At 41.1% G+C, this 27,985-nt stretch overlaps 1 protein-coding gene across 3 annotated transcripts; it reads left to right on the forward strand.

The window, feature by feature from the left end:
- The first annotated feature begins 116 nt into the window (after positions 1 to 116).
- Positions 117 to 27,964, forward strand: TNFSF11 (TNF superfamily member 11). 3 transcript variants are annotated; one of them, XM_052705645.1, is made up of 6 exons: positions 6,179 to 6,459; positions 11,855 to 11,967; positions 14,073 to 14,240; positions 21,421 to 21,466; positions 21,552 to 21,650; positions 26,295 to 27,964. In XM_052705645.1, exons 2-6 carry the CDS (start codon positions 11,956 to 11,958, stop codon positions 26,714 to 26,716), a joined length of 747 nt encoding a protein of 248 aa, XP_052561605.1. In that variant the 5' UTR covers positions 6,179 to 6,459; positions 11,855 to 11,955; the 3' UTR covers positions 26,717 to 27,964. The 3 variants fall into 3 exon arrangements, with proteins under 3 accessions (XP_052561604.1, XP_052561605.1, XP_052561603.1); XM_052705644.1 differs by lacking the exons at positions 6,179 to 6,459; positions 11,855 to 11,967 and adding an exon at positions 117 to 341; XM_052705643.1 differs by lacking the exon at positions 11,855 to 11,967.
- The last annotated feature ends 21 nt before the right edge of the window (positions 27,965 to 27,985 follow it).

Consider the following 27,985-nt stretch of genomic DNA (forward strand, 5'->3'; position numbering starts at 1 on the left):
AGCAATCGGAGAAGTAAAAGAAAAAAAATAAAATGTTACTTCATTTCATTACAGTTTCTGAGGCTGTGGAATTTCATTTCCTCCTAAAGCAACGAGTCAGTTTGCACAGCAATTCAGAAAGGGAAGGCGTTAGGCTGGCTACTTCTCTTGTCTAGGAAACTGGGGCTGAGGCACCCTACTGAAAACTAATGTGGTATTTACCAGCCACAACAGCTGGGCTGAGGGGCCACAACCTCTGTGGGCTGACACATGCTCCCAGATGGATCTTCTGATGAGCAAGAGATGCCCGGACCTCTGGTTGTGGGGAGCTCTAGAATCTGGAAGTCACTGGAGGGACTGAGGTAAGCATGATGATCTTTTTAAGCAGCTGACCAGTCTGTAAGGGGAAGTCATCAGACTGAGATGAATCCAGAAGGCAGAGGGAGAGACCGATGCCTGGTATCATGAGGTGACTGTCAGCCCTGTCCTTGGTCCCAGCAAGGGGAAAAAGATAAGAAGGTTTCCAACCTGACAGAGGGTAAACACGTGCAGGATGAGGGAGACTGTAACCTCGTCTCTGCTCAGGGCAGAAGAATAAACCTCCCCCTTGGCCCCAGAGTACCCCCGTAAACCTCTGGGGATGGAAAGAGAAGCGGGTGTGATGGTTTAAAACCAAAAAGGGCAACCACATTAAGAAGGTTCAACTGAGAACCTGAGTCACAACCAGTGCCACAATAAAAAAGGCGAAGGAACTCGGTAATGGGAGACCGTGCTGAGAGGCACTTAGGCACCCATCTGCAGCCTGGATAACCTCTCTGTAGAGGCTTGCTGTCTGCCAGGGGCCTGCATTCAAAATATCAGGTATGATAAAGCTGGAGGACTAGTATCCACTCCTGGACTTTAAAACAAACAAAAAACTAAACAAAAAAAAAAGAGGCTGCAACTAGGAAAATCAAAATTATCAAAAAAGACTTGATATCACTTGGGAATCTGCTGAAGGGATCAGGAGCCACAGGTCTCAGAGGTGCCTCTGAGAAACAGGTCAAGATCTTGTGAGTTAAAATTAGGGAACGGATCAATAAAAAACACTTGATGGTTGAAGTCTGCTACAGGCAACCTGATCAAGGGGAGCCTGCTGAGGAGGCCTTCTAGCTTCAGCTGCAAGAGGCATTGTGCTCACAGGCTCTCATCCTGATGGGAGATTTCAACCACGCAGATACTGCTGGATGAGATCCCCTGGGAAACTGTCCTTAGGGACAGAGGAACAAAACAGGGCTGGCAGCACTAAAAGGATGCCTTTCTGAGGACACAAGTGTACTCTATCTTCCAGAATAAGAAATTAGGCAAAGAAGGAGACCAACATGGCTGAGCAAGGACCTGCTGGTCAGATTGGCAGTTGGGCTTGTTTAGTTGGGAAAAGAGAAAGTTCCAGGGAGATCCCACTGTGGCTTTCCAGTACTTGAATGAAGCTTACCAGCAAGAGGGGACTGACCTTTTACATGGTCTGATGGTGATACAACAAGGGGGAATGACTTTAAAAGAGGGGAGACTTAGGTTAGATGTTAGGAAGAAATTTTTTAATGAGAGGGTGGTGAGGTGCTTGAAAAGGTTGCCCAGGGAGGTTGTGAGTGCCCCATCCTTGGAGGTATTCAAGGCCAGGTTGGAGGGATGCTGTGGGTAGCAGCTGTGCTGATGGCAGGGGGTTGGAGCTAGATGATTTTTAATGTCCCTCCAACCTAAGCCATTCTATGATTCTACTGTCTAAAACATGCTCAAATGAAATATTTCTGTTACATCCAGAACAGCCTTTGGCTGATGAAACATTTTGCCAGCAATATTCCAACCAGCAAAGAAGAAAATGGTGAACGTCTTTCCACAGAATAAAAGCTAGCTGCTGGAAGAGTACAACTCTGATTTAACAATGCCTGCTGAAAAAATTTTGCAGTCAGAAGGATGCACTTACTGATTTACTAAAATGGAATATTTCAGTTATAGTCTCTCTTGAGATAATAAATGTTGCCTTACTGGAATTGTAGGCTGTGAGAATTTTTTTTAGTGGTTCTCCTTATTTTGAAGCAGAACAAACTAAACTAAAACATGGTATTTTTTCATTGTTTTACTTTGACTTGCAGATTTGTCAAGACTTTCAACTTTGCAGTGAGAACCTACTTTCAACACAGTCTTTTATGTAAACATTGTACTTCCTGTTTTGCTTCAAAGCAAAATGATAAAGAAATTTTGACAGTTAAGCAGTCTTATCACAACAGGTATTTATAATCAAATCTCCTGCAACTCAAGGATTTTGCAGACAATAGCAGAGCTACTTTCTGTTCAGTGTTCAAGAACCTGCGTTACAGAGCCAGGGCTTTAGGCACAGGAGCTTTTCCTCATGTTGCTATTCAAAGAAAACAACTTTTCTTTTTTTTCTTTTTTTTAGGAAGAAAATATTTTTTATTAGGTCAATATATACAGTTGGGTAAAGCAGGTATTAGGTAAAGCATACACGCTTTCAGGTGGATGAACAACCTGTTGGGTCCGAAACAGAGAAAAGGTGAAGGTATTTCTAGCTGATTGCTCTGAATTGCCCTTAACTGTGTTAATCAGTTAGACATCTGAGAGAAAAGTGTTTGTTATTTTAGGTGTGGAAGGTGATCCTGGCTCTCCTAAGGCTTCAGGAGGTGACAGAAATTTAGATGACCAGAGAAAGTGGTAGGAAATTCCTCATGAAGATCACTGAGTCTTGAAACACAGAGAAAATCACAGGCCTGTCTTGAATTCATCTGATATAATATCTGGTATCCAACAGAGTTACAAACTTTTGTTCTCTGGCCTACCTTTAATCTTTCAGAGTCAGGCCAGCAAGTTTGGAGATGCCCATACTTGTTTTGGGAAGATTACTTTCCAACTAGTGTCACTGTTCTATCCTAATTACGTAGAACCCAGTGGTAGTGTGGTTTCAGCCACAGCTTCCTGAGAGCACTGAATGCATCACACAATGCATCACAGGATGTGCATATGCAGGATCTATGGATGTTGGCAGCTCTGGCGTAGCAGGCATTTATTATATAGGTTGTGGCAAAATTTGGACCTGATTTTCTGGAGTCATCTAGTTCTAGCCAGTGCATGTTGGTCTGCCAAAAATTTTCTTAGTGTTGGAGCTGATGATGCTGAGTGTTGCTGGAAGGAAAAGGGGGATGGTTTTAGGAAAAATCATTTAGAGGTATGATTTTCTTAAAATATAAGTTGCAGATTGTTAATATTTTCCAGTATATATTTCTTGCACATTGTGGTGCATGATAACCAGTGAGGGATTTTCTCTGTATTGTAGTAAGTTTGTAGAGGGCTTAGGTGGCTTCTTCAAATATGCAATCACAGAGGAGTGTCACTATTGGATGAACATCAGCTGTTGCTTTTGCCTTCTGAGGGTGTGCTACGAATGTTCTCCTCAGAGCAAATGAGGTGATGTTTGTGGGCTGGTACTATATCACAGTTTTTCTGCTTTGTTTTGGATAGCTGTTGGTTTGTGGAAGGAGGTGTGTTGGTCTGTGGATTTTCTGCATATGGTAGTTTGTAGGTTGCTATTTTTTATGTTGACCGTGGTGTCTAGAAAGTTGATGCTGATGTAAGAGTTTTCCAGAGATAGTTTGATGGACAATTCTGGCTGTTAAATTTGTGGCAGAAATCAATGAGGGAATCCAAGTTTTCGGTCCAGATGTCATCTATGTATCTTTGTGTATCCTAGGAACCCACACTGTTTTGGTGGGATGGTTATTTAAAGTCTTTTTCTTGAGGTGACTCATGAATAGCCTGATATCCTCGTGTTTGGACACAAGCACTTTGTTCCTTCCACTTGCATCTGTAGTTTGGTGAGGATGAACTCATTGCGGATGAAGAAATAGATGACATTAATATCTGTGACAGTTAGAAGGCTGCTGTCACTCCAAGTCACCTTCCCATTGTAGCATGCTTATGATGATAACACAAAACATGGTGCTGGTAAGAAGATTATGACACAGTGATCCTGGAGAAGTGCTTTTGAAGAAAGCTGTTTTCATATGCAACGATCCACTTAAAGATATTAGGAGGAAGTTTTTCACACAGTGGGTGGTGTCACACTGGAACAGGTTGCCCAAGGAGGTTGTGGCTCTGGGCAGTCTAGTCTAGTGGTTGGCGACCCTACACACAGCAGGGGTTTTAAACTAGATGATCACTATGGTCCTTTCCAACCCAGGCCATTCTATGATTCTCTGGTGTCAGAAGATCCTCACAGCTTCTCAGTCAAAGTCTCCTTGAGTTTCCTCCTGTAATAATCTGGAAAACCACATGAAAGTCTTAAGGTGGTAACAGAAGCAATTAGTATTTTTCTTCTTCATTAGGAAGAGACCTGAGCTCCAAAGTGAAAAGTTTCCTGAGTTCTTTCACATATGAAAAACATGAAAAAAATAGTCTATCATCTTTACTCATGTTATTCTGACTTCTACTTTATCAGCCATTTACTAATTGGCAACTGGATCTTAAAAACAACACAGACTCTTAAAAAAAAAAAAAAAAGGTACAAATAAAAAAAAATATAATAATTCACTATTATTTCCTCTCACTAAGAACAAAAACCAAAACAACAGTTAATATAGACAAAGACAACATTCATCCAGTATGGGCTGTCTAGAGGAGCATAATTTGAAGATTATTTTAAAAGTCATTTTCCAGGAGATGATAGGTTCTTTCTTTTGTTTTCAGGGAAGTTCTTTGAGACACACGTAGAGAAACATTTTCTCATGTGGTCCTACAGACCACAACGCTAGCAATGTTTCTGACCAGAAGTGTAAGCATTTGGAAAGAAGAGATAGAAGAGATAGAGGAGGCCACTCAAGGTTGGGCTATTGCTCCATGACTTCCTGGGGGGGTGATGTTGGGAAACAGGTGCTGTCACCATCATTTCTCAGATGTGTCTCATCGTTGGTGAAGTAATTTTTACTGCAATATTTAACACAGTGTTAAATGATGTCAGCTTATTTTGATAGTAATTTGTTGCTTGGTGGTTTAGTATATTTCGGACAGTTTTCTTTAATTTCTTGGAGCATGTAATCATGTCTGCTTCCGGAGGTGAAGTTTCACAGTTTCTTAACATGCAGCCCTAAACAGGATATTCTGTCATGTAGCAAGAGCCAAAAAATAACCTGGCTTTTTTTGTTGTTGTGTTGTTTTTTATCAGTATGAATGACTTACATGGATCTATGTTAGTCTTCCATGTTCACCAATGCCTGATCTGCACTTTAAATCACTTGCTTTTATGTCCAGCCACAGGGCTGTAAATACATGTAGCTCGCTCCAAAAGCAGTACCTTCTATGTATTTTTATGGAAACTACAACTGATACAACGAGCACACTAACACTATTTGGTAGAGCAAATTCTCAGCTATAGAACGTTATTTTTCAATGTGGTCACCACCATTAGCTGTGCATTTTTTTGCCAGCTGTGAGTAACAGCCTGCATGCCACGCTCCTCAGCTCCTCAGCTGAAACGCACCATCCACTGCCTCACAGTGCTCACATCCAACGTTTGCTCTGCGTAAGCGCTCAGCAAGCGTTCATGAATGTCAGTGGGTGCCATTTCTTTTGCATGGAGGAATTCAGAGTCATGCCTCTGCTTCATCTGCGTTTCCATGTCAGGCACCATTTTGTCAGTGCCCCTCCGCTGCCATCTGTCACACGGCAACAAAACAGAACGGAATATTGGTGGGAAGGTTCAACCTCTACTTCCACACTACCAACATTTGGCATCGAGGGCCATCATAACACAGTAACTTTTGGAGCAGCCCTTGTATCTGAAGACCCTTTACAACAAGCACCTCTAAAAGGATTATGAGAACTTCAGGACTTCCTTGTCTGTTTTGGACAGAGCGAGCCAACACAGTTTGGTTTCGTTTTAACCTGGCCTTGTTGGAGGATGAATTAAGACACTGTAGAAGCTGACAGCCCTTTGCTCCACGCACTGAACTGGGCAAACAGACCATCAGAGAGACCGACCGCGGGTCCGTGTTGGGGCGGGTACATAGCGAGCTTAGGGAGGGAAGGGGGCGGTGAGGAAGGGTGGCGGCGGCGGCGGCGGTGGCGGGAGGGCGGGTCGCACCGCCTGGGGCTGATTGGCCGCCCAGTTTATAAGAGCTTCCCGGCCCGGGGCGGCGGGGTTGTTTGCCGAGGCCGGGGTGCTCCGTGGAGCCGTGTGTGGAGCCGACCCAGCGGAGTGCCCGCGGCGCCATGCGGCGCGCCAGCCGAGACTACACCAAATACTTGCGCGGCTCCGAGGAGGTGGGCAGCGGCACCGCCCACGAGAGCGCCCCGCCGCCGCCGCCAGCGCCTCCGCTGCCGCCACACCCGCACCCGCCGCCCGCCTCGCGCTCGCTTCTGGCCGCCCTCGTCCTGTTGGGGCTGGGACAGGTGGTCTGCAGCGTCGCCCTCTTCCTCTATTTCCGAGCTCAGGTAAGCGGCGCCTCTGGCTCGCTGAGAATACGAATGATGGCAGTAAAGCGAAGGCAGAGACTTGGTCTGGTTCTTAGAGAGGCGGTGTGTTGACCCGGTGACCTCAGCTAAAGGTGGGGTGCGTAGAGTTGTGTGGGTAGGTGTGAGGCGTTCTCAGGGTGGATGGCAGCTCTGTGCTTCCCCTCCATCCAGCCCTGGGAGAGCTTTGCTTGTGAAGGCTTCCCTTCCAGCCCATGGGGAGGCTTTGGTTATTGATGATCACTTTTTGGTTGGAGATTTCCTGAGGCCTTCGGCTGTCATACAGGATTCACCAGTGCGAGAAGCTTCTTAGAGGCGGATAGCAAACAGAAGCACATCTGGGATGGTGTAGCTCTTAGCTTGGGCTGAGACACCTAGGAGTGGGATCCCCTGCGTGCCTGTATGTGAGCACAGCCAGGCTGCAGGTCTGTTTCAGAGGTAAGCGGCCTCTCAGAGGGCACAGGGAGATGCTGCTGCAGGGTGGAGAGCTGCTGAGTGGTTTGGGTTTTGGACAGTAAAGGAGCCCACTTCTTGGAAACAGCTGGGCTGGCTGCCTGCATCCCCTTGCCCTGTGCTACTTGGCCTCCACAGAGGAAATGGGGGGCTGCAGGATGTTTGCTTCTGGGGGCCAGGTTGTGGATGCCTGCTTGGCTTCTCATCAGTTGTTCACTTGTTCTGCTAACGCAGGTCTGGTGGCCTTCGTAGAATTATTGCTGGTGTTGTTTTGTGCTTTCTGTTTGAAGTTAGTGGGAGTGAAAACCTGTTTCTTCCGGTTGACTTTCTAGGTAGAAGTGCTTGATCTTGATGTGGCGAAGGCAGGCTGGATTTCTTAACAAAGTGCACTCTGAAAGTAGCTGTTGCACGAGCGTGTCTCCACTTAAGCAGATGAACAGTTGTCAAATAGATAATGACAATGCTGGTCATTTATTATGTGGACTAACTCATATTCATTACCTGCTATGCCTTTATTTGCTGCTTTTACAAAAGCAAAATGTATGTGCTCTTGGAGCAGTAGTATGGTACTTATTGATCATATCCCGTACACTTCAAAAGAGTGACATTTAATTCATGGAACTTGTAGTAAAGTAGCTTACAGCTACTTGTTTACCTGACAGTGTCACAAATTAATGCCTACTTCAGTTCATGGCAAAGTGCTTTTCACTCCAGATCTGCGTGAACTTGCAGAGACATCTTTTTCAAAACGTGGCTCATGGAAATGCACAGCTTCACATTGGTATACTAGTGAGCCATTGCAATCAAAATAATTAACACAAGTACACTTTTTGAATCCCTGTATTCCTGCTCTCTTTCTCCCCTCGCTGCCCTTATTCTGGATTCTTTCGAATAGGTTTGTGTCAGTGCTTCACACATGCCCAACAAAGTGTAAAAAGAATTTTCATACCATAAAGACTATGCTTGTTTTGCTTCCTTTATTTTAAAATTTACATAGTCTAGTGTAATTCTGCTTTTGGCAGTCTCTTTCCACTTTTGGGTTCTTATAAGTTTGGAGTAGTGTTGTTGGATGAGATCATTTGAAAACGTGAAGTTCTGAACAGACTCAAAGATGTAGCTAGATGTAGACTTGACTGAAACCTTGCCTGCAAACTTTCTAATGGTAAAAAAAAAAAAGTCTTTGCCACCACTGAAAAATAGACTAATAAGCATACTTTTGAAGTGGGTGATTCACAATAATAAGATATGATAATCTATATTTGTTCAATTTCTTACTGTGTAATAACACAGATGGCAGAGAAAGTGCTATAGATCTTGGAGGATTCTTATTTAACTGCCTTGCCAGTTGTTTTATTTGTATGGGGCACTATCTGCTTAGTTTTGAAAAATGTGCTGTCAAATTTAATTGCATTAATCTATCTGCTCTTAAATTTAATTATCTAAATTTGCACTTTTTTAATAACAGAACTAAAGTACTGTGGTGTATTTGATTAAAAAATAATGGAAAGTTAATAGTAGAAGTAGTGCTTCATAAGATATGAATGGGTTGGTGGGCTAACCAAATGTGAATTAGCAAGATTTGACTTTGTAGGTTCATAGTGAGAATTTATATGATTAAATGTGACTTATACATAAAACTCTAAGAGGCTGAGTAAACTCTGACTCAGTTTTACCATACACTTCTTTATTTTCATTTGCATAAAATCATTTGGGCCGGATCATGACACAATATGAGCTGAGACAATGATTGAGGTTTTGGTTTTTCCTTAGTTTTGTTTATGTTGTGGCTTGAGCATTTGGAATTTCACAAGACACAAAACTAAGGCTGACACCAGATTTTCATGAGTAAACATGTTTGTGGCCAAGAAATAACGTAGCCCAACGGTGAATGAGACAAGGAGCTGGTATATTTGCTTAAAAAAGAAAAAGCTAGGGGTTGAATGCTGCCAATATTCCAACAGTGACATTCTGAACTGTAAAAAGATAAAGGCTTTTCTTTTTTGGAGCATCTTGTGCAAAGTTCTGAACCCAGGGAATTAAACGCTGACAAAATGTGTTGCTCCTGGTATTTATTTTTGATGACGCTTTGTGAGAAATGTTTGCTCATGGTCAATGAGAACGCAGTCAAAATTTAGTTAGATAGTCCATACAGCTGGAGATGATGGAGACTTGGGCACAGCACAAGGTGGGAGCGCCGTGTGTTTTACGTAACTTACTTTGTCACCAAGCAATGAATAGTCTTCAGAAGCTCTTCTATGTTTTTCATGCTGATCTATTTCCTTACTGTACTTAGGTCGTACAGTGATACGAACTGGGTTTAATGCTGACTGAACCAGTGGGCCCTGAAACAAGCTGGAAGCGCTCAAAGCTAGATTTGGAGGTCGGGTGTCAAGCTCTTGTAGTTTAACCTGGAATTCTGAGCTTATTTATTTTTCTCCATTTGGGAAAGTGGTCTGTACAAATGTTAAGCATTCTGCTGCACCATTCACGTTTAGATAAATGGGGATCTGGAAAGCAGATTTTTTTTTACCATTTCATACATCTGTGGTATTCTGACTTCTGCTGCAGTGTTTTTAAACAGTCTTCTTTCAGGCTTCATCTAAAATCTGTTGGCAGTGACTAACAGCAAACCACTTGCTAGAGGTCACCAGCACTTTCTGGAAGCCTGGAAGAACCTTTTCTTGGTAGTTAAGAAAAATAATGAAGTGTAAACTGATATGATTAAACTGGAAGTTGGTTTAAGTTATGAAAACAAGGACAGTATAAATGGCTTATTTTAAGGAGAAAGTACAGAATGTGGTACTGTTGGAAAAAAAAAGGCAATATTTCACTTATTAGATTGGTTGGATTGTATTGTCTTTGAAAACGAAGTGGACTTTTGCTATAAAATTGGCTCTTAATTCTAGAAATTCTTCTGGTCTCACCCGCAGTATTGGAGTTTATTTTTACTGTTTTGACTGCCTTGATTGACCTGAAAGGAGTTTAGAGGTGCAATTAAAATGATTAGAGATCCTGGGAAATGTTGGTATCGCAGGGCATTGAATGAGATCTCATTTCAAGGTCAGACACAGTAGATGGGCATACAAATACTAGCATGGTTAAAATAATGGATGTTCTCTTTAAAGAGGGTAATATATTTAGGATATTGAGCTTCCTTAACATGTCATAAAGCTTTCTCCAATACTGTTGATGGTGTCTTGATGCTTCCAAGTTTGACATCTTTAGGTCTCTGTGCTGAAGATCTCTGTTCAAGGGCTGCCCTCATGTTCCTTGTGAGCTGGCAAGCTGCTCTCTGTAGACCATTCCAGTATTTCATTTTGAGTCTTTGGAATATCTCCTCAGAATGTGTGCTTGAAAGTTTTGTTTGTTGTTGTTGCTTGTTGTCCACAGCAATGGTTTTGGTGCTCGGTATTGCTGTTCACATCTATGGCAGCTCAGTGGCAGGCTTGCTGAGAGTATCTGTTCAGAATAGCAAGCTAATTTCCATGGTTAAGTTGTGAAGACTTGAGTATTCTTTGAAAATGTTCAAGGACTTGCAGGTAGATTAGCTAGTTCCATGATCAGAGCTTTGCCTTATCAGGCACAAAATTTCTGGATGCTTGTGGTTCATCAGGGTGGGTTACACAGCTTCAAAATAGGATGCCGAAGCCATCAGTGTTTCCATTAAGCCTTCAGTCTTGTAACTGAAGGTGCAGAGATGTTGGTTTTTCTTTCTCAAGCCTTCAGCAGATAAGCTATGATCTGAATAAGTGCCTCTGCACTTGCTACTGCTAGCCTGGCAGCATTGTGAGGCATATTTAATTACTAATGGGTGATAGCTGGATGTCTGTGCTATCTGCAGTATGTCATGATGGATGTTCATGCCCTTAATGACAAATGATCTTTCATAATCTCTTCTTTAAAACCTAGTTTTCTTGCCTACTTTTCAGAAGATGTGTTTAAATGCATCCAGAAAGTGTTGTAATAGTTTCTTACCAGTAGTATTACTGATGAAAGTGAGTATAAAAAGTGATTTAGTGGTGGGTTGTTAGAATTAGGGTAGTATGGTTATTTTGCACTTGGACTTGATGGTCTTCAAGGTCTTTTCCAACCTGAGCAGTTCTATGATTCTCTCTGCTGTCAGTTATCTGTTATGGCTCTCTCTGCTGTCCAGTGGTGTGTGTGGAATGGAGAAGACTTAGATATCAACATTATGTTGAAGGCACTGATTCCCTCAGGTCTTTGATAATACCAATAGAAGAGGATACATCTGGAGTAGTGAATAGGTGACATATCAACAAACTGGATAGAGTCTATCAGATGACCACTGCAATAAGGAGGGGCTGTTGCATATCACAAATGTGGAACTGGATTCTTTCAACCTAAAGAATAGACTGAGATGGAGTCTACCCACTGTTTCTGGCTACCTGAAGTGGGGTTGTATAAATGGTGAAGCTAGGGTCTCCATAAGTGCACAGCAAAACCAAGAGGCACAGTCTATAAACTCCAGTAAGGAGAATTTCGGCTGCACATTGTTTTATAGCTTTACACAATACAAGAGGTTAAATTGTAGAGCACTTTGCCTGAAGAGATTGAATGGGGAGGTGCCATAAAGCTTTACTTAAGCAAGGCTTCAAACAGCCTGCCCTAAGTTAGAAGTTGGTCATGCTTCAAAGAAGGGACTGCACCTGTCTATGTTACTGTCCAACCCAGATCATTCTGCATTGACTGCCTTTTAACAGCTGATGGTGGTCATTGTGTGCTGCTGTTTTTTCCCTCTCCCTGCTCCATTTGTAGTTGAATCTCTCAGCTTCTGGATACTTGTGGAGCCTATGGGGAGAGAGAGTTTTAGGTTGCACTTGTACGGTCATTGAAGCTCATGCTGCCTACCTGCTCCTTCATGCCTGTGCCTGTATTGGCTCTGATGCTTTTCTGACACTTGCAGGAAGTGGCTTCTGGGTGCTCATCCTTCAGGAAACTAGATCAGCAGGAAATCATCCCTGGTACTGGTTTAAAGAGAAGATTGAGAATCAGAAGCAGGATTTCATGGTGAAGAAGGTGAGGGCCCAGAGATGCTCTTTTAGATCTACTTGAACAGTTAATGGGGCTGCACCAGCTGCTTTCTTAGTTGTTAGTGCTCAGTAGAGTTGTAATAGCAACTCTATAATAGAGTAATAGCAGATTTTCTTTCGTATTCAGCTGTATCAGGCCACCCCAGGAAGATGTTAAGGCCTCCAGGCCATTGTGTAACTCATCTCAACCACTGTATTCAAAGCTGTGGCAACTGCTGATCTTCAGGGGAGCCTTTACTGACCTGTTCATTTCCCAATCTGCAGGGATAAGTGAGACAGCTAAATGATCTCATGGAGGCTGGCATTGATTTGAATGAATGGGCAAACAGCTCTTGTGAAGCATTCAGTGAGCGGATGGTGATAGAGAAGGCAATTTGCTCTGAATGTTGCTGCCTGTGCAACAAATTTCTCTGCAATGTGTGCATGTTGGATAGACTGCATGCTGTCGACTCAAGTTTACCTTTGTAATCCCACCTTATGGTTTTAAGTCAGTTCCTTTTTTTGGGGGTGGATTAGGAAATTCAATCCCTGTTCATGTGAACAACTGATACAACAAATCTGATTCATTCTGGATGTTTTGCATTCTGCAAAAGCTCCTTTTGAAGCTCTGCTTTGTTCAGTGCTGTGTTAAAGGGAAGTGATCACTGGTTTGATGTTATCCTTAATGGATAATATTCCCTCATCATGATTATTTGCAATATTGTGATTCTTAGCTGTAAATTGTTTTGCTCATATATTGCGGAAAACAGTAGAATCAACTCTTTGAAAGGGTAGATAACAGCAGGACAAGGGGAAATGGTTTTAAGTTGAGGGAGGGAAGACTTAGGCTGGATGTCAGGGGGATGTTCTTTACTATGAGAGTGGTGAGGTGCTGGAACAGGCTGCCCAGAGAGGTTGTGGATGCCCCATCCCTGGAGGTGTTCAAGGCCAGGTTGGATGGGGCCCTGGGCAGCCTGGTCTGTTATTAAATGTGGAGGTTGGTGGCCCTGCGTGTGGCAAGGGGGTTGGAGATTCATGATCCTTGAGGTCCCTTCCAATCCAGGCCATTCTGTGATCATTGTGGTCCTTTTCAATCCAGGCCATTCTGTGATTCTATGGTTCTATACGTTCTTATTAGACTGGCAGATACAATTAGAGACCTCAGAGCAAGTTTAGACTGTGCAAACCCTTCTGATGTGAAAGCAGGATGCATGCCAAGACCAATTACTGAAAGCCTTAAGCTATCTGTGAAAGAAAATGCTTAATATCTCTTAAGTGTAAGGTATATGGAAAGGGGGAGAAAGGATGAAATGGCTTTAATAAAGTTTGTGCAGTTGAACTCTGCCAAGGCACAGTCTTGATCCTTGGAATATCTTTCTCAGTCATCTAACTGGTAAGACTCAGGAGCATTGAACTCACAGTTTAAAAGTATATTTGATTCAGTTACAGAAATTAATTGCTAAAAGCATCTTGCAGTTATTTCAGATTTACTAAACTTTGTCCAATAGAGGTATTTTGTAGTAGTTTTATTGTCTTTTGATCTTCCTGAATTTGTAACATCTCAGCAAGTGCTTCGTGCAGCAATACATCTTGCCTGCAAAAGTTTTTGGTAGCTGGCTTCTGTACTTCTTTCTCCTCTTGGAAAGGATGAGTTAGATATTGCACATACATTCCATAGGTTGCTGCTCTTGACATCTGTGTGTCATCTTACAAACTGGTATTGAAGAGAAGATGGCTGTGAATGTTGCCTGCTAAAGTAATTTTGATGTTGCATTCAGTGGTCTAAACTAAACATGGAATTCATTATTATTGATTTTTATTCTAAAGATAGGGCTATTCTTTAACCTTAGAAAAGTCAAGGATCCAGTCTAAGCTAATAAGCTGAGTCGCTCCGAAAGATAATCTGTTCTTCTATCTTACATGACTGTTGGATGAAGTAAACCTTCCTATGGGAAGCATTTTCTCTCTTCATTTCTTAGAATGAAATGTTAGATGATAAACAGAACTAATTGCCAGAATTTTGGATGTTTGGAAATCCTGCCTGACTTAAATGTTCTTATTGCTTATAGAACAGACTGTTTAAACTTTGGCTATCTTATATTTTTGTTTCAGATGGACCCTAGTAGAATTTCAAAAGAAGATGCACACTGTGTCAGAATGCTTTTCAGATCTCAAGAGAGTATAGACATGCAAGACATGCCCTTTGAAAATCAAGAGGTAAAGTTAATGCCAGAATCATGCAGAAGGATGAAGCAGGCTCTCCAAAGAGCTGTGCAGAAGGTAAGTGGCAGATAATGCTTTCCTTTATTTTGTACTCTTGGTAAATCTAGCACAGTGTCCATCTTCTGCGTACAGAGGTAAGACTGCTTTATTTGATTGATATCTGATGCTGTGTGTGAGATCCTAATGTATTTACTTATGAACCTGTTGCTGGTTAACCAATTCAAACAGGTTTTAGTTTTGCTAGAGAAAGTCTTGAATGCACACTGAGGAAACTAATCACAGTTGATTGGCCATTCTGACTTTTGGGGGGGAGTCTGTGTGGTAGTTGTTAAGAAGGGCAGTTCCACTTCTTTTTTTTTTCCACCCAACCTGATCTTCCTGACTCTTCCTGAGAGGATTCTCCAAGCCAAGAATATTTGCAAGCAAAATATTGTCTGGAAGATGGAAAGGACAGTATGTGTTCTCATTTGCTCTTGTTTCTTAAACTTTCTGGAGTGCAATAATTTTGCCTACTCAGAATGAAGGGGTATCTCCTTTCCTTTTTTTGCTCACTTGCCCAGTCATTGCGTGCAGACATTCCCCTGGTGATGAAAGAGCTGCTTTGCCATACTGTGATAAGTAGGCAGGTTCTGCCCAGCAGGAGAGAATGACAGTGTTTCCCAAACTCAAATAATAAAAGTAGATTTGCCTTAATAAAAAAAACTAGGAGAGCTGACTCTAACACAGTCACCTCTTATTGCAGTAGGGCTATTGTAGGCTATTTAAGAAGCTGAAGTGCTACAATTCTTGGTTTTCCTGGTTTACCTGGTCTGTTACTTTCACACATCTGCATGACTGTCAGTTTTTTCATAAAGAATACTCTATTAGATTTGAGCTGAACTCATGCACTTTACAGAGTGTACTTGAGTTAGTTATACACTGCTTTAGTTGTGGATGTTTCCTTTTAATAGAGTACCACGAGTGATAGATCTTCTTCAGAACAAAACTTTAAGGAGGATGGGTGCATGCCACTTTCTTTAAAAACTCAGAAAAAATGGATTAGCTCGTAGGATTTGTTCATTCTTTCAGCATTTTTGAGACTCAGACTCTACCCCTACTTTTATTTTCTGTGCACTGATGCTAAAGTGCTGTTTCAAGCAGTTCCCTTGGCAGTAAGGAGCTTGTTACTGTAAGTGAATGGGAAGCTCTGTGTTCTGGTCATTTGCTGCTGGTTACTCAACAAAAAAATTGACTTCAGTGGAGGCTGCATATCCTGCCTTCCAGCATAGAGGTTAAATGCTGCAATGTCAGTGGCCAAGATAAGTAGTGAGTAGGATAATTTTTTTTTGGTCAATGACCATTAGTTCGAGAACAATAAGGTTTTCTCTGCCAAAGTAATCGGGCTGGAATTCTTGAATGCAACAGAATGTATTAAGTAGCTGGGTCAGTGTTCTGGATGCTTTGTCATCACACATTGATGACAGAAAAATAAAGATGGGCAAATGTTTGCCTGGGGTTGCATTTGCATCTTCTCTATTTTTACTTCAGAAATGAAAGAAATGTTAAAACAGAATTATCCTTGGTGGTGTTCTGTAAGCTATGCCTTTCATTGGTTCTGCTATAGTGAAAGGCAGAGGTGTAGCTGAATGTTATCTCCAGTATGGCTAGTCCTTTGTGTGAGAATGTAGCCTATGTGACTGGAAAAATGTTTCCTATTTTCTCTATTTAGTTCACTTTCCTGAAGGAGAATCTAACCTGTGTTTTAAGAACAAGTATCCTTATTTGCATTGGCAGTATATTAGGTGACTGAAGTGGAGCACTTCAATAGTTGTGTGATTTTTTTTTTCTTTGTTTGACTTTTGCAATTCAAACTGTTCAGGAAATGAAAAGAGACAACTTTTTTTTTTTTGCTTAATTTTATAGTCTGGTTACAGCTTTTAGCTTACTACACTGATTCTCATCTGTTTTGTTTGTACACCTGTAGACGAGTGTTTAAAGCAGAGATTCATGTTGCCAATACTCTTACAAAAAAACCGTGTAGTTTTTTTTGCAAGGTCAGATCTAGAAATGTCTCCTGAAAAAAACATTCCAGAAAAAAGAAGCTGTTTAGGGAGCAGCTTACTCAGTAGAAAATGCACATTCAATATTATTGCATATAAACTTTCAAGCAGACAAATAATATGCTTTCCTAGTCTTTGTTTGCTCTTTTTTTTTTTTTTTTTGTATATAACCCTAAAAACCCTTTGGCAACCCAGATGCACTAACCACATTTCTTATGAAGTCTATTATGTGTCTGAAGTAGAAAAGACTACAAACATATATTGGGTCAGTTCATGAGTGTCTTTTTTTTGGCTATCTTCCCAGCTTTTAGCTTCTTGGGGAGTACAGGCATAAACTAGTCCCCTCCATGGCAAAAAAGCACTTTGTTGGTAGACCTCCAGGGCAGAACTTATAAAGAGATATATATTTTTAGCAGACATTTCAAGTGCATGTGGTTAGGGACAAACTGAAGGTTTTATGGGTGACTGTTTTTAAGTTGACAAAATTTCAATTTCCATACTACAACCTTTTACATGCCTTTTTTTCCTGCAGGCAGTAGAGTACTCATTTGAATAGACACTGCAGTGCTAATTTCCATCTTCTGAAGAATATTTACTTTCTATTTCACTTCCTTTCTGATTAGCTTTCTTCCTCTGAGTTTCTGACAAGATACTACTTCTTGATATTAACTGAACTTGAAACACTGAGAAAAGAAAAAGAAACACCCACCTAAAGGAGCCTTAGCCTTAGTCACAACTTCCTCAATTTGTGAATATATTAAGGGTCTCCTGTGGTTGGTCTCAAAAGGCCACTTGTAGCTACTCAGAGTAGATCATGAGATACTGTATAATCAAAGAGGAAGAAAAAAAACCATTCACAATTCACTTGTTCTCATGTAGCCTGGTCCAACCTTGGACATAACTGGTGGGAGGACCTGTGGCAGGGAGGTTGGAGATTGATGGTCCTCAAGGTCCCTTCCAACCCAAGCCATTCTGTGACTTGTGTTTTGAAGACCTCACATGCTGGTGTGGTAATAGGTCTGATAGTTGCTTGAGGCTTAAAACCTGCATCCTGTTTTGCATGAGGAGAGAGCGGCTCCAGACACTTCAGACGCTTACAGCATGGTTTTAGCTTTCAAAATTCGGAAGGTTTGCAGCTCCCTGATGGCCTTACAATTTTTTTTGAAGTAAGGAATAAGTATTTTTTATTTGACAGACGGCTTGCATGTTGTTTGCACAGTGATTGTATGAAAGAGGTTGGGATATGGGAAGCAGACCAGCAGAGTTGACACGGTGGGCAGTGAGCAAATGACGCAAAGGTGTACAAGTGCAGCTTATTGGAAGATGATGTGTGGTGTGAGTGTTTTACAAACACTTGTTCTAAAAATAACTGCTTGGTAGCACGCTTTGCTGTGTGGTTCAAAGTCTTGAGAGAATCTCTGGTAATATTTTGTCAAGAGTTCTCATGCTCATTCAGTTATGTCTTAGTTACAAGATTTGTTGAGCTGTTTCTGCTTTCTTAATGGTAGTATGCACTGTGAGAAAGTATGAGGTACTTAAAGGCATTCAGGTGCTCACTAAGAGGGCATCTGTAGACATTCAGATAGCACAGTCCTTACGTCTTTCAGGATCAGAAAAGCAAGTACAGGTTTAGTTCTTCTATGGCAGGTTGTGTAAGGCAGGTGTCTTGGAACCATAAAAAATTTTTTTGAAAGTCAAGAACAATTTTGAAGTATATATTCTTCATGAGGAAACCCACAACTCCATCCTTGTTCTTTATTAACTAGTGCCTGCATTTCTCCCAGTTTCTTTCTGGACTCCTAGTCAACTGGAGAGAAAAAATTTTAGAATTTTGTGGGGCTGCTCAGAATTAAGTAAAAAGCTTGGCACTAGTGCAGGGTTTGGAGAAATCTGCTGATGGAGGATATTTGTTTTCTGGTCACAGGCTAACTATTGGTAATCCACTGAAAGGCACACAAAAGATTCATTCAACATGAGCCAGACTCAGGTGGTTCTTAAGTGTATTAATGTTGGGCTCATTCTTCTCTCCCCTTTTTTTTGCCATGATCACGGAATTTGTAGGGTTTGGAAGGGTCCTCAGGAGGTCATCTAGTCCAAACTCCCTGCTAATGCATGGTGAGTAGTAGAGACTAGAGTAGTTTGCAAAGAAAAGCATCCAGATGGGTTTCTAATAGCCCAGAGGAGATTTTTAAGATGTTTCTGTGCAATTTTTTCTAGTGTTCTGTCACTCTCAAATTAAAGAAGTTTTTGTTCTTGTTCATATGGAACTTCCTGTATTCCAAGATGATGCTTGCATCTTTCATTGCATATTAGCCTAGATTCAAGAAGAGTACAAGAGTGTTCCTGTCAAGTCCAGTCTGCAGCTTGGTGACAGAGTTGCTCCTAAGTAGGAAGAGAGTGATAGGTAGATTGAAAACCATCAAGATGAGGAAGACAGTGGAGTTGTATCTTCCTAGGTAGCTGTTCTGCTCACCAAGTAGTAATATTGCAGATGAAAAAAAACCACCACTAGTTAAAAAAAAAAAAAGCTCATACTACATTTTGTGAGGACTGCAGCCTTTCTGCATGGAAGATACGCTGAGTCAGACTGCAAGGTCTCAGAGGGTAGAAGCACCAGCTGCTCAAGCCAGAGCATCTTTGGAAACATGCAGAAACAGAACTCTTAAGTTCCTAAGAAAAAAAAAAAAATTGGTTGCAAGAAAGATAGCAACTGCCCAATTCAGGGACTTCAAGGGCTATGCAGTTATCAGGTATGGGATTTCATTTAGTACTATTTTAGATACTAGAAGATTAAAATATGTCTTCTCGAATCTGTACGACAATCTCTCCAGACAAGTGCATTATCACATCTCCTAGAAATAAAGGATCCTTAAGTAGATTCCACACTCAAAACGTCTCCATTAAGAAAGGAAGAAAACAAAGAAGTCTTCCCTTTCTGGGGAAGGTTTGGGGGGAGTTATAGAGCTGTAATGTCTGAGAGTCTAGTCTATCTCACATCTTTTATCCTATTTTCTCCAGATGAGGTCTTAAAAGGGTGCAGTAGATGGGAGCAATCATCTCCCTTGCCCTGCTGGCTACCCTTCTTTTGATGCAGCCTAGGATACTGCTGTCTTTCCAGGCTGAAAGGGCATCCTGTCAACACATTTCCAGTTTCTCGTCTACCAGGATCATTAAATCCTTCTCTGTGGGGCTGATCTCAAGGAGTTCTTCTCAAAGTCTAGGAATGCCTTGACTGAAGTGCAACACCTTGCACTTGGCCTTGTTGAACCTCATTAGGTTTTCTTGTGACAACTTTTTAAGCCTGTCCAGGTCCCTCTGGATGGCTTCCTTCTGCTGTGGTAACTGCACCACTCAGCTTGATGTCATCAGCAGACTTTCTGAGGGTATGCTTGAGCCCACTGTCTTGTTGATAAAGATGCTGAAGAGCACAAGTCCCAAGAGGAGAATGGCTTTAAAAGATAGGAAATTTAGGATAGATATTACAGGAAATTCCATATTCAGAGGTGAGGCACTGAATCAGGTTGCCTGGAGAGGCTGTGGATGCTCCATCTCTGGAAGCATTCCAAGGCCAGGTTGGATAGGGATCTGGGTAGCCTGACCTAGTGAGTGACCACCCTGTTCTTGGCATGGGATTTGATCTGAATGATCTTTAAGATCCTTTCCAACCTAAGCCATTCTTTGATTCTATGACTTTTATCACCTTAGTACTTGTGATTTTTTTCTTCTTACTACTTCGTTAGAAGTTAGAGATCAGGTGTGGTTAGAGGCTGATGCTGGTGCACAGCTCCTAGAATTGAGCTTTGCTGCTAGAACTGATGTTGCAGTAAGAAGCTCGGAGAGGGGAAGTGAATCTAAGTGGGGGAAGATGGATGTGGGTTTTGCTGCTTCTGAAGTTGCGATTCTTCTGCTTTTCTTCTTGTCTCTACAGCAAAAAGCATTTTTAATGATTCATATCTACAAAATCAGCATATCTCTGCTGAGGTAGTATGCTTTGATAGTCATACTACAACTTCCATGCTGCTGTGGCTTTCCATTTTGGTTTAACATTTAGACACCTACTGAAAGGAGAAAGGGTACAGCAGAGCTGTTACAGATATCATGGTGACTTTAAAATTACATAAAAGCAGAACTTCAGGTGTTTTCAAAGCAACGTTTCAAATTCTAGAGCACGGCAGTGATAGAGAATACATGGAATGTTGCAGATCTGGTCAAATCTGAGGTGTATTATATATACGTGGTTTTGAATTAGATAACCAACAGTACAGGAGACAAAGACAGTACACAGGACCACACAGGTTTCAGTGGTAAGAATATGATTTGCTTTTGTCTGCAGTAAAATGTTTCCTTCTACTAAGCCTCTTCATGGTGGTTGCATGGTATGGGGTAGTCTCAATAGCAAAGAATATTATCCTTATTTTGTAGGAAACAAATAGGAAGAGTCATGGGGAAATGGGACAGTACTGAGGAATAAACCTAGCAGTGCAAAGCTTCTAACAAGAGCTTGTTTAGATTTTTGAAAACTGCTGTAGGTTTTCTCAAGGAGAAAGCAGGGGTGGATTGTTGAAAGCAAGGCTTTCTGTGGTGCCTGATATTTTCTGCTGTTCTTGGTTTTGGGTTACATGGACTTCATTCATGTTAAAATTAATCTGCAATTTTAGAGAATGTGCACTTCCAGACTCTGGCACCCAGTCAACTTGGCCCAGTACAAATGTGAAAAATGCTTAATTCTTCAATTTCTGTGTACCTTGTTGTAAGTGAGACTTGGCTGCGAAACCTACTGGTCTTGAAACCTCTCCTGTTAGTGGTCAAGCATAAAGGGTGGAGGTTTCATTTACCTCATCATCAATGAAATGCAGTGCTTAGCTTTTCTCAGCGGTGTGATTACATACTAGTCTGGATGCAGAGCTGCCTCTTTCATTACCTTTCAACTGCGAGTAATTAAGTCAATTCATAAGCTCTGTGGTTTTATGGGATATGTTCTTAGCAATCATTGTTACATTATATTTAGTGAAACGTTTCAAGTTCCATAAGTGGAAATAGTTGTAAATGTAAATCCTCTAATCGCTCTTCCAATAAATGGTGCGGTGATCTTGCAAGCCAGCATTCCTATGATACTGTGTTCTAATTGTACAAACTGCAATGCATAATATTAGAGGAAAAAAAGACAACATCAAAGCAATCTATTTTTCTCATTTTAGGAAGTCCAGCGTATTTTGGGAAAAGAGCCACCAAGACCAGAAAAAGGTAGGTGTTGGTTTATGAATGAGAAATAAGATTTTAATTCTAAGCTTATTTTTTTTCTGATGTAATGAAAGTCTTTTTATTCCAGCTGCAATGGAGGCAATAGGAATGGAACTGTACAGGAGAAATAAGCCAGAGAAGCAACCTTTTGCCCATCTCATTATTGATGATAAGAATATTCCAACTGGTAAGTTTAAAGTGAATACTTCTAATGCTACCATAAATGAACTCAATTACTTTTTGTTAAGTGCGTTGCTCTTCTCCTTTATGCAACCAAACCAAAGGGGAAGCTCTGAGGCCTGAAACCTGAGATTTTCAGCAGTCTACTCTGGAGACAACAGAGGAAGCTGAAGGAGTCAGCTTTTTGCCTGGAAGGATAGGATTCTTTCTCCCTCCAAGTGCGTTTTCACTGCTCAAATCTAGAGCTTAATAAATGGGGAGCCTAGATTTTGATTTTACTTGTACTGATGTGCATTGCTGCATTAACTTTCTAGGTAATTAACTAGCATTAGGGCAGGAGAAGCATTGCTCTTGTTCTCTGTTTTCTTTTTTCAGCACAAGCTGTAGGAGCTCTTAGAAATATAGTGCCAGTAGTAAAACTACTTTGTTTCTCCTTTGAGCAAGTCGACCCCTTGCCAGTGCAATGAGTTGAGCTCATCTGGCACATGGGTTGTGTCCTTTGGTTGGAGGAGTGTTGCCAGACATTAATCATGAGGACAGCTTCTGCTGATGCTGTGAGCATTGCATCAGTGAGGTACTGCATCCTTATAGATAGCTGGAACCACGAACCTTCTACTGATTGTAAGGCACTTTGCTGTCTTATCACTTATCACTACCCACTTAATTGGGTGGCATAGAGGTTCATGACAGAAATTAAGGATGAAGGATTTGCTTGTGGGTCACTAGGTTTTGTTTTTCCCTACCCTGTTTTCTTTGACTGCAAATTTCTATTTTGTTCCCACGTTTCCTCGCCCTACATGTCTTCTAAATTATTTTATGCCATCTGTGAGTCTTAGCAGATTGGTTTTCAGCATTTTAAGTTCTTTGTTGTCATCAGTGACCCAGAATGAGCAATGTCAGGAAAAAGAATCAGATTTGTAACCATCAGACAGGGTTGAGTAGCCTGCAAGTGAACACCCACCATAAATAAGCACTGAATGTGTTCCATCCACCTGGTTCACAATAACTAAAAACCCCAGATGGACTTTTGCAGTTGAGGAATGTCAGGGAAGGGAGTGGAAATAACCCTTCTTAGATCTTGGTGTCCCACCCATCATTTGACTGCAGAAGCCATGGTGGTTTTGTTTGCAGCATGTATTTTTTAATGTGTGTTGCCTTAGGCTAAAGCTAGTTACTTGCTGGTTACTTTTTCCAAGAGCTTACTTTAAGCCTTACCTAAGTTTTAAAAGGACAACAGTGAATTTTGGTTTATAAATTGATTATAGAAATTAGTCACAGTTTAAAGGAGAAGAGCACAAATGTAAATAGATGTAAATGTTAAATATATCATTTGGGATGTGAATTGGTACCTTTAACTGTCTAAGGAAACAGTGTAGTATTTTGAGCTATTTACAGCTACAGGTTTGGCTTCACTACTGCTTGCCTCCAGAAAAGGTTTTTCAGAGTAGACAGAACTTTAGCTCTTTCCTCAGGCTTTATTTATACCTGAATGCTGCTGCAGTGAAGAGGAGTAATAAATACTGTGTTTTGTTCTTCCGTTGCCCTTCCATCATCATCTTTCTTACTAATTAATTCTACTGGAACTCAATTATGTTAGGTTCAGTTCATGCCTGCTGACATCTCAGATGTTGTCTAGATTTTTTTTTGAGTAACCAGAAAGACTGTAAATTATCTTTTTTAATGCTTGCTACCTTGTCTGGAAGGTTACCTTAGTTATTATCTTTGACTTCTGCCTTTTCTGTCAACGTAACTTGTCTTGTTATTTTTCCATGGCTCCATTGTAAGTTTTGTCTCAAAACATACTGTGTTACAGCAATTCTGACTGTCCCATAACATGGGATTATTATGTTTTAGAGTTTCAGTCACAGCTGACTTGGCATTTGTACACCCTGGTTTTCTCCTCTGCCTGTGTTTTGGGATATTTATTTTGGTGTCTCCAGATTTGGGTGTGTTATTCCCTGAAGTCCTGAGAGCCTGCTTAAAAATTGCATGCATCTTTGTGCTCTGTCACTGGCTGTGCTGAGCCTCTTAGAGCTCTGAATTGTTGCAAAACATCCATCTACCTTGGTTAACATAGTCTTAGCATTTTAATCTAGGTTGAAAGAGGCTTCTAGAGGTCATCCATACTGATCTCCTGCTCAAAGCAAGTCTAATTACATCAGTAGACAAGGTCATCCTCCATCATGTCTTGGTCTGCCTTTCCACCTAACCGTGGATGAATGATATGTGTTGCTCTCAGCACTGGAGTGTGAACCAAATTTCACCCATAGTTGCCTTCAGCATCACAAATGCAAGTGACTAAGGCACCTATTTTCCATCTTCCCCTTTCAGCAAATCATGCATTTTCCCTGAGGACTTCTTTAGAATTGCTACTTAGTTGTCGAGTCTGGCAACTAAAAAGTTTACTGGCAGGTAAATGAAATCTGCATGTAAACTTATTGGTGTGCCAGCAGTCAGTCACAGTATGCTGGCATGCCTTTCTGCTTGGTCGAATGTATACATTCCTGTTCAGATCTCTGATGTACGTCTGTCCTTTTCCAGTAATGTAGGCCCTAATTTCTGACCTATCTTCCTCATTTTCAGGGTAGCCCAAGTTTCTTGGGGTAGTTTTTCTGATAGGCTTAACACTGTGTAAAAGAAGTCCTACAAAACTTCTTCAGCTATCAGTAGATCTTCTGAGATGGGCTCTAGTACCATTTCCTCAGCATTCTCTTGCAGCTGAATAATTCCAGGATAAGAGACTTAGTTGATTGATTCCAGAATTCTTTAGAAGTACCACACGGAATAAGGCTTATCTCTGTATGAATTTGTTTGGATAATTTCTACTTGGCTGCACGGGAGCCATAGGGGAACAGCTGTTTATGTTCTGCTATTAAAGCCTGTGCTTTGCAGAATTTTTTGTGGAGGGATACTGGAAGGTTGTCTTTTTTTTTTTTACTCTGGACTGCCATTAAAGTATTGCATTCGCACGCAAAAGTCACTTGTCCTTGGCAATTAGACTCGTAGCTCTCAAATTCCCCTGTCTCTCCTTACCCTCTCTTATTTATGCACAAACAAATCCAGGAAATGTCTTTAATCAAATGTACCTGAGGCTGTTTCCCAGGATGCTTGTGAGCACTGGCAGTTCTCTGGGTGTGCCTGGGTACATGCTTGGAGCACACCAAGTGGCCTTGGAAACTTGAGTGGAAATAGATTGCTTTGGTTTGATGTGGAGAAGATAGGGTACTGAATGTTCCTATCAGGCAGGTAGATGCACTGGGAGCCAAAGATTTACGGTTCACTGATGCCTGTGCATGCTATGGTTTAAACTGCTGCTATGGTTTAAACAGAAATGGTTTTTGTTTGGAGGTTAGTAGTGGTTAGGAGAACAAGTTGTCCAACTTCTATCTGTTGTGCTGTGCATTACATGTCTTGTGAATGAATAGTAAGTTGTAGTGGCTGTTCCATTCCGTGGTGCATCTCAGGAAGAGTCAGGGCCTGTGTGTCTTCCCCAGAATGGTGCTGGTGTTCCTCTGTGTGGACATGTCCATGGATCTTCTACACCTCCTATTGCCTGTTTCTGTTTTTTTTTTTTTTTTTCCTGAGAGCTGAGGTGGGTGCTAATAGAATGGTGCTGGAACTGAGGAGGTGCAAGGGAATGTGAGGTTTATACTATGGGAGGTGTTCCTCATTAGAGCAGTGTCTCTGCACAATACATATGCCGAAGTAGCCATGCTGCCTGGGCTGGTGTTGCAGTCTGCTGCTTAACACTGACACTAAAACCAAACTGAGGTGTCAAATGTGATGATGTTTGAAAGGAATGCTCCTCCTGAATCCCTCAAGACATCTCTTAGCTCAGTAGGATCTAAATGAAATGACCTCTGAGACTTGACCAACTTGAAACCTCTTACAAGTGTGGCTACTTGAGGACAGCAAACAGGAGGTGCCTTTCAGACCAGAGTTCCTGGAAGACATTTGCACCTGTTCATGTGAAGTTGTCAGCTCTATACTGTCACTGAATGCTAAGTCAAACATTTCTAGTGTCTCAGCTACTCTTTCACTCTCTTTACAGAGCATTCAGTCACTTCAACAGTTAAGGGACTTGTTGACCAGCCTCTCATCGTGGAGGCAGAGTAGAAGAGAGTTATATATGTAGTAGTTCAGTAATGCTTGCTTAGATGTGCTCTGTTAATTGTTTTTGGTAATCAAACAGTAACTGTATATTTAGATTCTCATGTATGTGATGCTATGTGGAGAGAGAGGGAGAAATTACAGTGGTTATCATCTTTCCTAATTTGTGGCTCTCCAGCTTAAGGTAATTTGAGGGGGATTTGTTCTCTAAATGTGGAATATCAATTCATTGTTTCTAGCTGGAATCATCATAGAATCCTGGGTTGAAAAGGACCACAATGATCATCTAGTTTCAAACCCCCTGCCACAGGCAGGGTCACCAACCAGCAGACCAGGCTGCCCAGAGCCACATCCAGCCTGGCCTTGAATGCATCCAAGGATGGGGCATCCACAACTTCCTCAAGCAATGAAAGGCAGGCTGTCTAGAACAAAGCTTTTCTATTACTGTTAATTAAAAAAAAAAAAAAGAGGTTTTGGTTTTTAAATGTTGAGCTTTGTGAAATATTTATAAATAATAATTTTTTTCCCCCCCTCTCTTCAGGAACTCGCAAAGTGAACCTTACATCTTGGCATCATGACAAAGGCCAGGCAAACTTATCAAATATGACGTTCAGTGATGGGAAGCTGGTTGTTAATCAAGATGGATTTTACTACCTTTATGCCAACATTTGTTTTAGGCATCATGAAACTTCAGGAAATCTGACTAAAAGAGGGCTTCAGCTGATGGTGTACATGACTAAGACAAACCTTAAAATAAGGCGCTCTGATGTGTTGATGAAGGGAGGAAGCACCAAATACTGGTCAGGGAATTCAGAGTTTCATTTTTATTCTGTAAACATTGGAGGATTTTTAAAATTAAAAACTGGCGATATGATAAGTATCCAGGTATCAAACCCATTGTTACTGGATTCATCACAAGAAGCAACTTACTTTGGGGCATTTAAAGTAAGGGATTTAGACTGAATCTTCTAAGTGTACTGAAATTTTAGGGGGGTGGGGGTTTGTGGTCCAGACACAACTTGAAGACAGAGATGAAAATCTTTTGCAACGCAATTGTATCTGTATAAAACATATATCTCTAAAGACATGTTTTGCCCTGTGCTGATTCTAGCAACAGTTCCATAAATCAAGGATATAATAATATTGATCTCCTGATTCAGTGTTATGCTAATTTTACTTCCTATGTTTCCATTGGCTTTGGTAGAATTACGATTTTACATTGATTTAACTGAAAGTAGAGCAATTAATATTACTCTGTTTCCACACCCTGACTGTACTTTATAGCCTGTGCTACTCTTGCAAGTGTTGGCACAAACAGGGCAGGGCAGAAACTGGCTTCCAGATTGAGTTTGGTGCTCAGATTTGCTTGGGGCTGGGTGTTCTGACCCTGAGACAGCAAAGATTGTGAACGTATGACTAATTCCATTGCATTTGATGTGGTTTTTCACATGTTTAGTTAAGCAGGTTCTTGCTTTGCTGGATTAAGGTTGGAGCTTTCAAGCCCTGGCAGAAATGAGTTGTACAACACCTAAACAGTTCAAATTAAGTTTTTATCTGACTAAAAAGGGCTATTCCAGGAAGGAGGAAGATCATCTGGCCTTGCAGTTCTAAAAGGTTAATTACAGGTCATTCTTATTGTTGCACAGCTAATTGCAAATACAGATTGCCAAAGTACAGTATGCCTTTAAAGTATTACATTGTGCCAGAACCTGCAAAGACATTTTTTAGACAAAAAAAAATATGTATTTTTATATTCTGTAATATCTAAAGTTATATTTCAGGTGTAATGTTTTGTGTAAAGAAAAAAAAATGTAAATTATATTGTCCTATAGTATTTGATACGAGATATTTAAATTCTCTTGCTGTTTGTATATTTAATGTTTTATACTGTTTTTAATGTACAGACATGTTAAACTAGTGCACTTTTTAATCCCAATGGGAAAAACTGCAGCTAAAAGAGGTTGTTTGCAATTAGCAAATGTAATATATCTTTGTTCTTTTTAACTTAATAGATTTCTGTTAAACTTGTCAGTATTACTGGGAGGAGAGGAGGGAATTTCACACCAAAATCAAGAGTAGTCACACCAGAATGCTGGTCACTGGGTGTCTTTCCAACCTGGAGGGTAATTAACATTATGAAGCTGGCATGACATTAAAAAAAAAAAAGCCACAGAAATATATTGGGGGTATTTATAGTTCCTAAGCAGGCAAGTTTTCCTACAATAAACTCTG

The sequence above is a fragment of the Tympanuchus pallidicinctus genome, unplaced genomic scaffold (genome assembly GCF_026119805.1).
Source record: "Tympanuchus pallidicinctus isolate F22 unplaced genomic scaffold, pur_lepc_1.0 scaffold6, whole genome shotgun sequence".
Taxonomy (NCBI): Eukaryota; Metazoa; Chordata; class Aves; order Galliformes; family Phasianidae; genus Tympanuchus; species Tympanuchus pallidicinctus.

Coding starts and splice junctions, on each gene's coding strand:
- TNFSF11 (XM_052705643.1), top strand. CDS start 6,238: ATGCGGCGCGCCAGCCGAGACTACACCAAATACTTGCGCGGCTCCGAG. Junction 14,241..21,420: donor TCCAAAGAGCTGTGCAGAAG/GTAAGTGGCAGA, acceptor TTCTCATTTTAG/GAAGTCCAGCGTATTTTGGG. Junction 21,651..26,294: donor TGATAAGAATATTCCAACTG/GTAAGTTTAAAG, acceptor CCCTCTCTTCAG/GAACTCGCAAAGTGAACCTT.